Genomic DNA, 12,671 nt, shown 5'->3' on the forward strand with positions numbered 1-12,671 from the left:
TTTCTTCTGTTCTGTTACAATTTTTATCCTCAAAACAGTATTTTAAGGGAAGAAATCAAATTAATTACAAAAACAACTGCATCTTGGATGGATCCTTAGTGCTAACTTTTAAAAAAATGCAAAAACCATGTATTTTCTCAGAAACGTGTTTATGTGGCCCACAGACTTCATGGTAACAGTATGGTTAAGTTCTAAATCTTGGAAAATATCTATTTGACTTTACACTGGTAATATCCAAGTTCATGTCTAACGGAAGAAAACCCAAACCACATCACAATTAAAATTTTTAAATGCAACAGTCTTTTGCTTTATATCCACCATTCCAAAAGGAAGGAGACTCATTGAAGGCCCGGTTGCTTCATTAGCATATTCATGCAATAAGCCTAGCTTAGGTCTGAAATATCTTAAAGGGTTCCATTATGTGTTTTTCATTTTCAAAAACATCTTACAACTAAACACTAAATCTCTCTGAGAGAAATGAAAGCCGCCTGATTCATCAGAGCTTGATAGATTACGTTTTCTTAGCATCAACACCCCCTCCCCGTTTCTTGTAGGGCTAACAACTAAAACTGTGGGCTGATTTCCGTTTTATGCAGGCTTTTGTGTAGCAATCTAAAAACACTCTTTCCCGTCTAAGTAGGGGATGAAATATTTCACTGGAATTTTAAAATTGCTTTTTGAATGATATGACAGTCTTCCACTTGGAAGTGACTAAACAATTTTGTCACCAATAAAAATTTCCACATTTAACTTTTTTCTAAGTTTACATTCTTCCCAAGCTTTTGGTATCCAGAAAGAAATGATACAGAACTCAGCCTAAACTGTTGATGATGAAAAAGAGCACAGTAAATTAAAACAAGCATTTTTATTAAAGGGCCCATCGGGTCTTAAATTTTCATTTGTTCTCCTAACAAACATAACGGCAGTTTAACAGTAACTATCAAATAGCACCTGCACAATTACCACCCCGGCGGAAGACAGGATACTATAGCACTCTGGAGGCCTCCGAGGGGCTGCCCCCCCTTCAGGACCCGAGTCTCCAGAGACAACCACTCTGCTGACTTCCATATTCCATGTTCTTAGTCTCATCCCCTATGAACGCACCACCAAACAGTATTTACCTACTATTCAACTACGAATGAATGGGGAGAAAACCATTATTCCTCTCATTCCTTTTGCTTATTGTTGTTAAGATTCCATCCAGGATGTTTTGTATAGCTGTAGTTCATTTCCATAGCTGGGCAGTTTCCAGCTAGGGCCTATCACAAACATTCTTGCATGCTCACCATAGGACAACACATCCAAGCATTTCTAGAGCACGGACCTAGGAGAAATCGCTTGGTCCTATGCGCGTTTTCGCCGTACTAGGTATTCCTACCCACAGTGTCGTCATGTCACATCCTCACCAACAGCTGGCACTGTCGCACATTAAATGACTGACTGACTGGAGGGGGGGGGGGGTCACCCAGCCTAGTTTTCATTTTCACTTTTCTAAATGGTGATCAAAGACCTTTTCATGTGTATGGACCATTTAGATTTCTCTTGGGTAAAGTCCCTAACTTTTTTGAACCAAGTTTTATGGAGATATAATTCATACAATGCACTCATTTCAAGGGTACAGCTCAATGGCTTCTGGTATACTCAGGGTGCAACCATCACCAGTTTTAGAACATTTTCATTTCAAAAAGAAATTTCAGCTATCATATCACCTCCCTAGCTACCCATTTTCTGCACACCAGCAATGCGCAACTGCTAAACTACTCTTTTTATATTCCGGACTCTCATATTAACGGAATGATATAATACATAAACTCTTATACCTGGCTTCATCACTCATGTCCATCCATGCTCATCCAAGTTGTAGCATGTAGGAGTCTTTCATTCCTTTTGTGGCAAAATATTCCACTGTATAGGTATCCCGCATTTTGTATGTTCCTTAATTCATCCACTGGCCTTGGCCAATTGGGGTGTTTCCACTTTTTGGTTATTATGAATAATCCTGCTATGAACTTTTGTACACAAGTTTTTATGTGGGTAAGTCTGTCTCGGATATATACCTAAGGAATGGGAAATGCTGAGTCATATGGTAACTCTGAGAAAATGCTAGGCTATTTTCCAAAGTGACTATACCAACTACATTTCTCAGTGTGTGAGAACTTCAATTTCTCCACATCCTCATCAGTACTTGTTATCCAACTTTTGATTTTAGGTGTTCTAATGGGTGTGAAGTGGTAGCTCACTGTGGTTTTCATTTGCATCTCCCTGATGGTATCCTGTATCCTTTAAATGTGCTTACTGGCCATGTGTACATCTTTCTTGGAAAAGGATCTCTTCTGATCCTCTGACTTTTAAATGAATTGTCTTTTTGTTACTGAAATGTATTTACTAAGACTCTTAAAGACCACTTTCTTTACAACTGTATAGTAGTTCTTTATATACCCTGGTAATAAATCCTTTGATATCTTATGTATTACCAATATATTCTCCCATCATGGATCTAGTCTTTTCACTTTGTGGTGCCTTTTAATATAGCTGAGTGGATGATGTTGTGACTTAGCACATCCTTTCCAAAGCCAAGGTGATCATGAAAATATATTTCCCTGTATTATTTTCTTTAGAACTACAGTACTAAACATTAAAAGCTTTGCAGTTTCGCTTATACATTTAGGTCAAAAATTCACTGGAGTTCATTTTCATATATGGAGCAGGGCTCCAATTTCATTTTGTTCTTATCTGGATACCTCATCATCCCATCACTATTTATTGGAAAGATGGTCCTCCCCACTCATATTTAGCAGGGTTAGCCACTCTTAACCATTCCAACTCTTGCCTGTAAAATAAGAGAAGTAGACTAAATCAGCATTCACAATCTGAAAGGTTTTATTAGAATGCAGATTTCTAAGTGTCCCCACAGAGAGATGTGGGAGAATGGCACACAGGGTGGAGGATCACACACATTCCAGGTTTGTAATAAATTCCTTGGCTAATGTGTATCCAGTCAACCTGGCTCCTGCCAATAAAGAGACACTGTGGAGACCAGTGGAAATTATTTCCATGGTTCCTTCTGGCTTTAGGAGTCTTTAGTTTTGCAAAGTCTTTGGGTGTAACTTGCTTTTTCCATACCATTTTGCAAGAAACATGTATACAAGTTCTATCACAAAGAAATACAACGCATTTCAAATTCCACAAACTACATGACTTTATTTATAAAATTCAACACACTGCCTACTGCCATGTCCATTTAAGTATCCCTCAGCTACAGCTCTCATTCTTCGAAAATAGAGATCCTTGACAATGTACTCAAAGTATTACTAAATATTTTATTAAGTTGATATCCCATGGGTCTCAAATTGCCAGCACTATGAAAACAGGGTTAGTATAAAACAATACAAAAGTGTTCCAGACAATTGCTTATCAGTATTCTCTTTACTCCTTTGGTGGGATTTTCTCATGTAGTAACTTTGATTCGTGAAATGATTTCATTTACAAAACTATTATTCTTTGCTATTACCTCAGCTTTCAGCTGTTTTAACTTCATTGTGATGTTTTCTTCCGACATTTCAGTAAAAGGCACTTGCTTCACCTTGGACAAAAACTCCTGAATAATTTTTTCACCTTGCTGAAAGATATATGAATGCTCCATTAGTCTTTAAAATGTCTTTTTAAAAAGTCAAAATAAATTGTAATGAATGGTTTCATTAAATTTCAACCTATAACATACCACCCAATAGTCAAAGAACATTCTTTAAATTGTGTGAACTATCCAATATACAGAAAGCCCTTGCTTGACTGCTAATGAAAAGGGGCTCAATATTTTAGTAGTCCCCCAATCCCTCACCTTTCATTACTGATATATAAACTTAATCTTCTGGGAAAAAAAGAATTCAAGGTTTATAAAACTGTAAGGCATAAACAGTTACTGAAAATTCAGTACTCAAATATGGACAGAATTTTTAAATTACTATTTTACTGGCCAGTCACTGGCATTCTAAAGAGCATGGCCATTACTTGCCATGTGACCACGGGGAAATTCCTTAACCCACATTCCTCATTCATAACAAGGGGATGATAGTATTATCAACATCACAGGGCTACTGGGAGAACTGGAGAGTGAATATGTGTGCTTGGAAGTGCTTAGGACAGTGCCTGGCAAAGGGTAAGTGCTATGTAAATGTTTATCATCACGTATGAAGCAGAACTAAAAGCCTGCTTTTCATACCGGGAGCTAGTTGGTAGTAAGTACTTTAAGGGTTGACAGGTAGATATCCAAATGGTAACGTAAAAAAGATATATTACTCTATTAAATAACTCTTTTTCAAATAAAGACAGAATCTAGACTGAACATCAATAGTTACACATCTCCTTTAAAGTTTTTTTTTTTTTTTTTCAAAAAACTTCAGAATCTATTTAGTATTTTTTTGTGCAATGTAATTAATGTTATCAAAAGTACATGGTTTCTGCTCTATTTAGAAATTAGGAATTACATAAAAGAGCCTACCTAACCCCAGACCACCAACAGCTGTGGTGCTGATAATAAGAGGACTCTACAGCAACCTCCCTAACTTAAACTAGTAACAAGATATAACACATTTCTCCTGCCTATCTAGGGACAAAAGACAAAACTATATCTTTTAAGCTTAAAAATCATACACGACCTGAGACTATGGACTCTGAAAAACAACCTGAGGGTTTTGAAGGGTCAGGGGTGGGAGGCTGGGGGAACAGGTGGTGGGTAATGGGGAGGGCACGTTTTGCATGGAGCACTGGGTGTTGTGCAAAAAGAATGAATACTGTTACGCTGAAAAAATAAATAAAATGGAAAAAAAAAATCATACACGACCATCTATTATGATCAACAATTATCTATCCTTCAGGTAAAAAACTCACTGGTAAAAGCTAAAATCATGACAAGAAGTAAATGCTGCTGGGACCCAGCTGTGAATTGATTTTATTTTCATTATTGCAGAGAATTACCCTCTACTTAAAAAAAAAAAATACGTTGAGCATAAGCTGTACCTTTCTGTACATCTAAATTTCACTCATCACTCAGAAAAGGCCTAACTTAAGATATACTTCTCCCAGGAGAAGTGAAACATCCTGCCCAAAAGAGCTGTCCAGAGTAAACATGTCATATACTGCATGACTCTCCTTGACATGTTCAGTAATATCTTCCCAACAGATTCTAGACAAATGGAAGGCAGGAACTGTTTCTTTCTTAATTCCCTTAACTAAGCAATTAACTGAGTAAATATACCATTAACTGACTTGACCTATTTATTAAGTAATCAAAAAAGTGCCTGGACATCTGTAACTCCTTTGAATTACTTTAAACCTAGACTAACATTCCTGTCCTCCTATGTTTTAAATGTGGTACTGACATGCTCTCTTTTGGTCAGAAATCAAAATGATACAGATGAAGTCTTTGCCGTGCAAAGAAATCAAAGTGAAAGGCAACAATGAATGATCAAGTAAGTATTAGCATCACATGGGACCTGACAGACCTAACACAGGGTTAAATAATTACAAACACAGTATGACAAACCTCTCTTTCCAGATAGCACCTCTTTGCTGCTGGTTCCATATCATCATATCTTTGTGATTCTCCAATATTCTGAAACTCCTCTAGTTCCAGAGCTTTCTGTCTAGCACACTCTATTACATGCCTAGGGAAATTTGCAAGCTCTGCAACGTGAATCCCAAAACTTTGATCACAGACACCTACAAGAAATTTGGGGGTTGTGAGGAGCAGGCAGAAAGAGAAAACAACTGATGTAAATAGAACTTATCCATCTCACTTTGTCATTTGGAAACTTAATTCTGTATTTCAAATACATTAGCCAAATGTTTCAGAGTAACTTAGATGAAGGAATTTTTTTTTTTTTTAAAGATTTTATTTTATTTATTTGACAGACAGAGATCACAAGTAGGCAGAGAGGCAGGCAGAGAGAGGAGGAAGCAGATCATGACCTGAGCTGAAGGCAGCGGCTTAATCCACTGAGCCACCCAGGCGCCCCAGATGAAGGAATTTTAATTAAGCCTTTAGTGGAAAGTAATTATGACTTCGCACTCAGTGTTTTATCTTATCCTTGACAAATGTAGTGGGAAAAATAAAAATATTCCCAAAAAAAGCTTGATAGTGAATCCTTGGAGGTCTGGACAAATATCAGAATCTGAAGAAAAATTAACTCAATTATCCCTCTGATGTTTTCCCATTTCATAAGGGAGGAATTAAATAAAGTATGAAGAAAAAAACAAGATAAATATGTGTCACTAATAAAGAGCATTTAAAGGACGCCTGGGTGGCTCAGTTGGTTAAGCGGCTGCTTTCGGCACAGGTCATGATCCCAGCGTCCTGGCATCGAGTCCCACATTGGGCTCCTTGCTCGGCAGGGAGCCTGCTGCTCCCTCTGCCTGCCACTCTGTCTGCCTGTGCTTGCTCTCTCTGACAAATAAATAAACAAACTCTCTAAAAAAATAAAGAGCATTTAACTAAAAATATACGGCTTATTACTGAACGGTCCATTCTCTAGATCTGCCTACATCATTTTCTAGATAGACTTGAGGAAATTGGCTCGATAAATAAATTTACAATACTGGTCTTAGAAAAGTTTACCATTCTTACATAATCTTTTTTTTTTTTTTTTAAAGATTTTATTTATGACAGAGAGACACAGTGAGAAGGAACACAAGCACAGAGGAACTGGAGAGGGAGAAGCAGGCTCCCTGCTGAGCAGGGAGCCCGATATGGGGCTCAATCCCACGACCCTGGGATCATGACCTGAGCCGAAGGCAGGTGCTTAACAACTGAGCCACCCAGGCACCTCCCCCCATTCTTACATAATCTTATTCTGATTCTGAACTACTGCAAACACATGACAATGTAATTCTGGACCCAAATTATTAGTAAATTTTATAGACTAGGTAGCTTATCTTCATCCCTGTTTGCAGAAAATAAATGGAATTATAACATTCCTTCCAGATGTTTAATACAAGTGATGCTCACAGAGTTATCATGGAGCTTCCACTTTTGCCTCAACTGTAAAAATTTTTTTGGCCTAGTTATATATAGCCCATGCATTCTGGGGCTGGATACTCCACACAACTAAGAGAAACAAACAAAAACAAAACAGAAGCAAATGTCTGATAAACACCCACAGTGATGCATAGACATATCACTATCTTCTCCTCGCGTTATCTGGTCTTTCAAAACTCTGAACCCAGGGGAGCCTGGGTGGCTCAGTTGGTTAAGAGTCTGGCTTTGACTCAGGTCATGATCTCAGGGTCCTGAATCGAGCCCCTCATTGGGCTCCCTGCTCATTGAGGAGTCTGCTTCTCCCTCTCCCTGCTGCTTTGTGCTCTCTCTCACTCCCTCTGTGTCAAATTAAAAATAAAATTTTGGGGGCGCCTGGGTGGCTCAGTGGTTGAATCCTCTGCCTTCGGCTCAAGTCATGATCCCCGGGTCCTGGGATCGAGCCCCACATCGGGCTTTCTGCTCAGCGGGGAGCCTGCTTCCTTCTCTCTCTGCCTGCCTCTCTGCCTACTTGTGGTCTCTGTCTGTCAAATAAATAGATAAAATCTTAAAAAAAATAAAATAAAATAAAATTTTGAACCCACTTCTTAGGGAACCCGGGTGGCTCAGTTGGTTAAGCATCCAACCCTTGGTTTTGGCTCAGGTCATGATGGGGCGGGTGGGTCCGTGAGATGGATCCTTACAGCATGCTTCAGGCTCAGGGGGGAGTCTGCTTGAAGATTCTCTCCCTCTGCCCCTCTCCACCCTCTTGCATGCTCATGCTCGGTCCCTCTAATAAATGAATCAAATTCTGAACCCATTTATCATACAAAACACAAAACAAAAAGCAAAAACTTCAACTTCATGCTACATGCCAGGTCCAACTAAAAGTATCTGTAACTTATTTTATTTTTTACTATTTTATTTATTTGACAGAGAGAGAACAGGAAAGCTCAAGCAGGTGAGCGGCCCTAAAAGTATCTATATTTTAAATCAACAATAATGTAAACAGAGTAAGTCAAAAGGATTCCCACTGAAGCATAAGAACAAAGGATAAAAGAACCAAAAATATTTTTGTACTTATATCAACAACTGATGCAATAAAATTTGTTCTTGGAAAATCAGATAGCTATTGAAAAAGCTATTCCAATGACTGGTGAAATGCTTAGGCAGCAAAAAGTTTACAGCACATTAATCTCATCAACTTGGTAAATCTCATTTACCTCATCCACAAAATGACACTTTTCTGAAACAGAATGCCAACAAGTCATTCCCTATGTGAGAACTACTAACAATTTCAGGATCTGTGCGAACCCTAATGAACTTGTTTGTGGGGTGACTGGGCAGCTCAGTGGGTTAAAGCCTCTGCCCTCTGCTCAGGTCATGATCTCAGGGTCCTGGGATTGAGCCCAGCATCAGGCTCAGCAGGGAGCCTGCTTCCCTGTCTCTGCCTGCTGCTCTGCCTACTTGGGATCTCTCTCCCTGTCAAACAAATAAATAAAACCTCTAAAAAAATAAATAAATGAGGGGGTCTGGGTGGCTCAATGGGTTGGAGCCTCTGCCTTCAGCTCGGATCATGATCGAGCCCCACATCGGGCTCTCTGCTCAGCAGAGGGCCTGCTTCCCTTCCTCTCTCTCTGCCTACCTGTAATATGTCTGTCAAATGGGTGGGTAAAATCTTTAAAATAAACAAACAAATCTGTTTGTGTAATACACCATTAAAATTCCAATGAAGTAATTATAATAAATGGTTTCTTAAACAGTAACAGAGCCCTAGATCTTCAAAGCTTATTATTGTTACTATCTACTTTGACAAGAAATCAGGCTGCCATGGAGGTATAAAACCTTCTGTGGTAATGTTGAAGAGTATGCGTTATTCTTTCTCTGTCGTCCTACTGTGAGACACAGAAATATAATGCACCTTGTCCTTGTGCCCAGATTATGAGTTAAGGACGCCTGAGAGTGGGTTAAGCCTCTGCCTTCGGCTCAGGTCATGATCTCAGGGTGGGATTGAGGCCCGCATCAGGCTCTCTGCTCAGCAGGGAGCCTGCTCCCCCCCCACCCCACCGTCTGCCTTGCTGCCTACTTGTGATCTCTGTCAAATGAGTAAAATCAATCTTTAAAAAAAGTTTTTTAATTAAAAAAAAAAAGTAAATGTGTTCTGTACAAACATGAATAATTCAAACTCAGAATAAGGCAATGATTCATGATGTCATGGGTGGAAGTTTCGCACTGCCACACCTGAATTTACAGCATACCAGTGGTACACACTCACCTTTCTTCACCTGATAAAGCATAGTTAAGGTTTCTTCAGTAGTTAGTGCTGTGACATGTAGATTATTAACAGTTGGTATGTGATTGGCCAAGGCAGTAAGTTCATGAAAATGTGTTGCAAACATGCAAAAAGCACCAATTTTTGTTGCAATGTACTCTGATATAGCCCACGCTAATCCAAATCCATCATATGTAGAGGTTCCTCTTCCCAATTCATCTATGATTATTAAAGAATCTTTGGTTGCAGACCTGAAACACATAATTACATGAAAATCGCCCGTGATATAATATGACAATGAAAGAAGAACGAAATTAAGACAATACAATGGGAAAGATGTGCCACAACCCCTGATTATCTTCATATATAAAAAATTCAATAGTCTATTAAAAGAAGAAAATGGGCATGGTCATAAACAAGTGATGGAGAAGTATCTCACAAATAGTAATCAAAGAATTTCAAATCATCTTTCATTTATTGCCAATCAAACCAGCCCAGACTTTACGAATACTACATGAAGATGGGAGAAGGGTGTCCTGTTATGGACTGCACGTGCAGCTGGTGGTCACGTAAACTGGCACACTGGCTGCAGCCCTACCAATCAGATATTAGCATTCTTCCTTTTCTCTTCTTTAAGCAAATGTAAGGAGGAGAATTTTTTTTTCTCAATTAGAGAATGCAATAGTACTTTTTTGGTGTTAAAGTGGCTCCACATCCAACATGGAGCCCAGTATGGGGCTTGAACTCATGACCGTGAAGTCAAGACATGAGCTGAGATCAAGAGTTGCATGTTTATCTGAGCCATCCAAGAGCCCCAAGAATGCAACAATTCTTCATGTGCATATCATTCATTTATTTTCCTGTGAGTTTCCACTGACCTCTTTTGCTTATTTCCTTAAGTTATGAATATTAGCTTGCTGACCAATTACTATACCAACTCTTTGTACTGCTTCTGCAATTCCCCACAAAAAAAATAATGAGCAGTAATTTACTAGGGATCTACTATATGTGATGTGCTTTAGAAGACACCAAGAAATGGAAGGCATAGCTTCTCTACCTTTAAAGAAGCGCCTTAAAAATGAAATAAAGAAAAGAGATTTCAGTAACCTCTAAAATAAAAAACCGAATATATTACAGGCATGTCAAAGAGTTCAAAGAAATACCCATGACCTGAGGCTTATTTGACAAGGGAAGTCATCAGAGAAGTAGAATTTCTGTCATTAAGGCCTTTAAAGATTGGAAAGGACATGGGTAAACATTCCAGATATTGTGAACAGTTTAAGCAAGAGCATGGTAGTGGTGGGGGTTATAAGGTGAACAACAACCAGAAACTTTAAGACAAATTAAAAATCAAAGTTTTCCATGTATAAAGTTCAAAGAAAACTATTAAACTGGATCAAGGTTTGCTGATGTTTTATAGATGAATCTGCAAATGTACTTCACAGGACAGGGACATTCATTTCCATTTTGAGGGGACTGGGAAAATCACTCACCTGAGAATAGAAGCAGTTTCTAGCATTTCAGCCATGAATGTGGAGACTCCTTTCAACTGACTGTCGCCAGCCCCTACGCGGGCCAGGATGCAGTCCACAATGGACACTTCCGCTGACTCACACGGCACAAAACACCCAATCTGGGCCATGAGAACTACCACCCCAGTTTGGCGAATATAAGTGGATTTACCTCCCATATTGGGGCCTTTAAAAGAAATTACATCAAAAAGCAAAATTATTAATTTATTTCTGCCACTAATCGCACATTTGTGACCTATCACCTGGTTGCATGGATATGGCACAAAAGCAGCAGAACCATCAACTGCCAGAGTAATGCTCTTTTTCCTTCACACAAACTTACACTGCACTCTTCACTGAGAAGACTATGAAAAATATACCTGTAATTTGCCTACAAGAAGTACAGATTTTCCCACAGCTCATACAACAGCTGCCAGCACAGTTAATTTTATGTCATCCAGAAAAACAGTACACACCTAACTGATTAACTAAACACTGTAATTCATTAATAAATGAGGCTATTAGTGAATGAGTTAGTATGGTCTAATCCTTCGAATCACTTAAACTCCATACTAAAGCCCTAAGACACAACCTTACTTAACGCTAAAGTACAATTTATTTGTCTGGGTTGGATGTTATGAACAACTTGAAAATCCATTTGGGGAACTAGAATATTATCACTGTTTCCCAAATACATTTGCCCAAAGAGTACCCCCTCCACTTTTGTTTTCTAGAATCTGGTTAAGATCTAAAAATACTTCAGCTTGAGACATGGTGCATTAGTCTATGAGCAAACTTTTTTTTCAAATTTCACACAAATGCAGTCCCATGTCTTTAAAAGAATTGCTACCCTAAGCTGAGGTCATTCCAGCAATCAGTTTTGCTTCACTTTCAATGACCTCACTATTGAAAGGTCTGGCTCAAACGTAGGCTTTGAGGTTGAAGGGATGTTCATTTTTAAACACACGAAACCTTTGGAACAGAAGTTTCATATAAAGATGACATTTGCTCCTTAAGGCCTCCCCCTCCTTCCAAATCTTCCCTCTAACCCAAAAGTGAACACATCACTAACGAGGATGAATAACATCTTTTTCTAACATCAAGAACTAGGGTTTTCTTTATCAGTTTTAAATAATTCCACTCCGACTTAAAAAAATGTAATCATTAGCTTTGCGCAGTGGCAGTATCGTAGCCAATGAGGTTTATCCAAGGCGCGATTATTGCTAATTAAAAAAATGTAATCATTAACCCCCAAAAAGCCCACAAATTATGTGTTTTTTTTTTTTTACCAGTAATGATGTGGAACATCTGTTTATCTTTTTCAAAGTAAACATCATTAGGAATAAATGCAACTTCATCTTGAACTTCAACACAAGCATGTCTGGATGCTTTCAGTGTAATTCTTCCTTGTCCTTTCTCCAAAATGACTGGACGTACATAAGGAACAGGTGCTCCATTTGACACGTGAGCAAAGCTGACAACAGCATCTAGCTGAGCTAACACATCATTGAGTGTCTGCATTGGTTCTACGTATCCTGTGTAAAAACAGAAAATGTGCCAAGGAATACTGAACAAAGAAAATACGTATAAGCAGTTATAGAAATAAATTTAACTTCCCTATTTGGGAATTTAAAATCCATTTTCTAATTTATTACTTTTCAAAAAATTAACAGAAGTTTGCCATAACCAAACTTGAAAGGAACAACTAAACCTTTACCACAAGGTTAAAATGTATTACTACATTTTCCTCTACTATGAATAGATTTCAAAAATAGAGTATGATGTCCTCTCTTACCAAAATTCATTAAAACAGAAAACACACGGCTGCTTATCAGAAGATACATGCAAACACCAGGTTGTAATATAATAATGTGACTGT

The 12,671-nt window shown here is 38.4% G+C and overlaps 1 protein-coding gene and 1 pseudogene across 1 annotated transcript in view; one reads left to right on the forward strand and one right to left on the reverse strand.

Annotated features, from left to right (window-relative positions):
* Window positions 1–2,926: 2,926 nt before the first annotated feature.
* The window catches only part of MSH2 (mutS homolog 2), an 80,019-nt gene continuing 70,274 nt past the window's right edge, over window positions 2,927–12,671 (reverse strand). The window contains exons 12-16 of the mRNA XM_045979799.1: window positions 12,082–12,327; window positions 10,775–10,979; window positions 9,285–9,532; window positions 5,543–5,718; window positions 2,927–3,619 (exon numbers count right to left, since the gene is read on the reverse strand). Of these exons, the coding sequence (XP_045835755.1) occupies window positions 3,449–3,619; window positions 5,543–5,718; window positions 9,285–9,532; window positions 10,775–10,979; window positions 12,082–12,327 (1,046 nt within the window). The 3' untranslated portion in view covers window positions 2,927–3,448. The remainder of the gene's footprint in view (window positions 3,620–5,542; window positions 5,719–9,284; window positions 9,533–10,774; window positions 10,980–12,081; window positions 12,328–12,671) is intronic.
* On the forward strand, window positions 11,959–12,091 carry LOC123926302 (annotated as a pseudogene).

This window comes from Meles meles, chromosome 15, assembly GCF_922984935.1.
Source record: "Meles meles chromosome 15, mMelMel3.1 paternal haplotype, whole genome shotgun sequence".
Classification (NCBI taxonomy): domain Eukaryota; kingdom Metazoa; phylum Chordata; class Mammalia; order Carnivora; family Mustelidae; genus Meles; species Meles meles.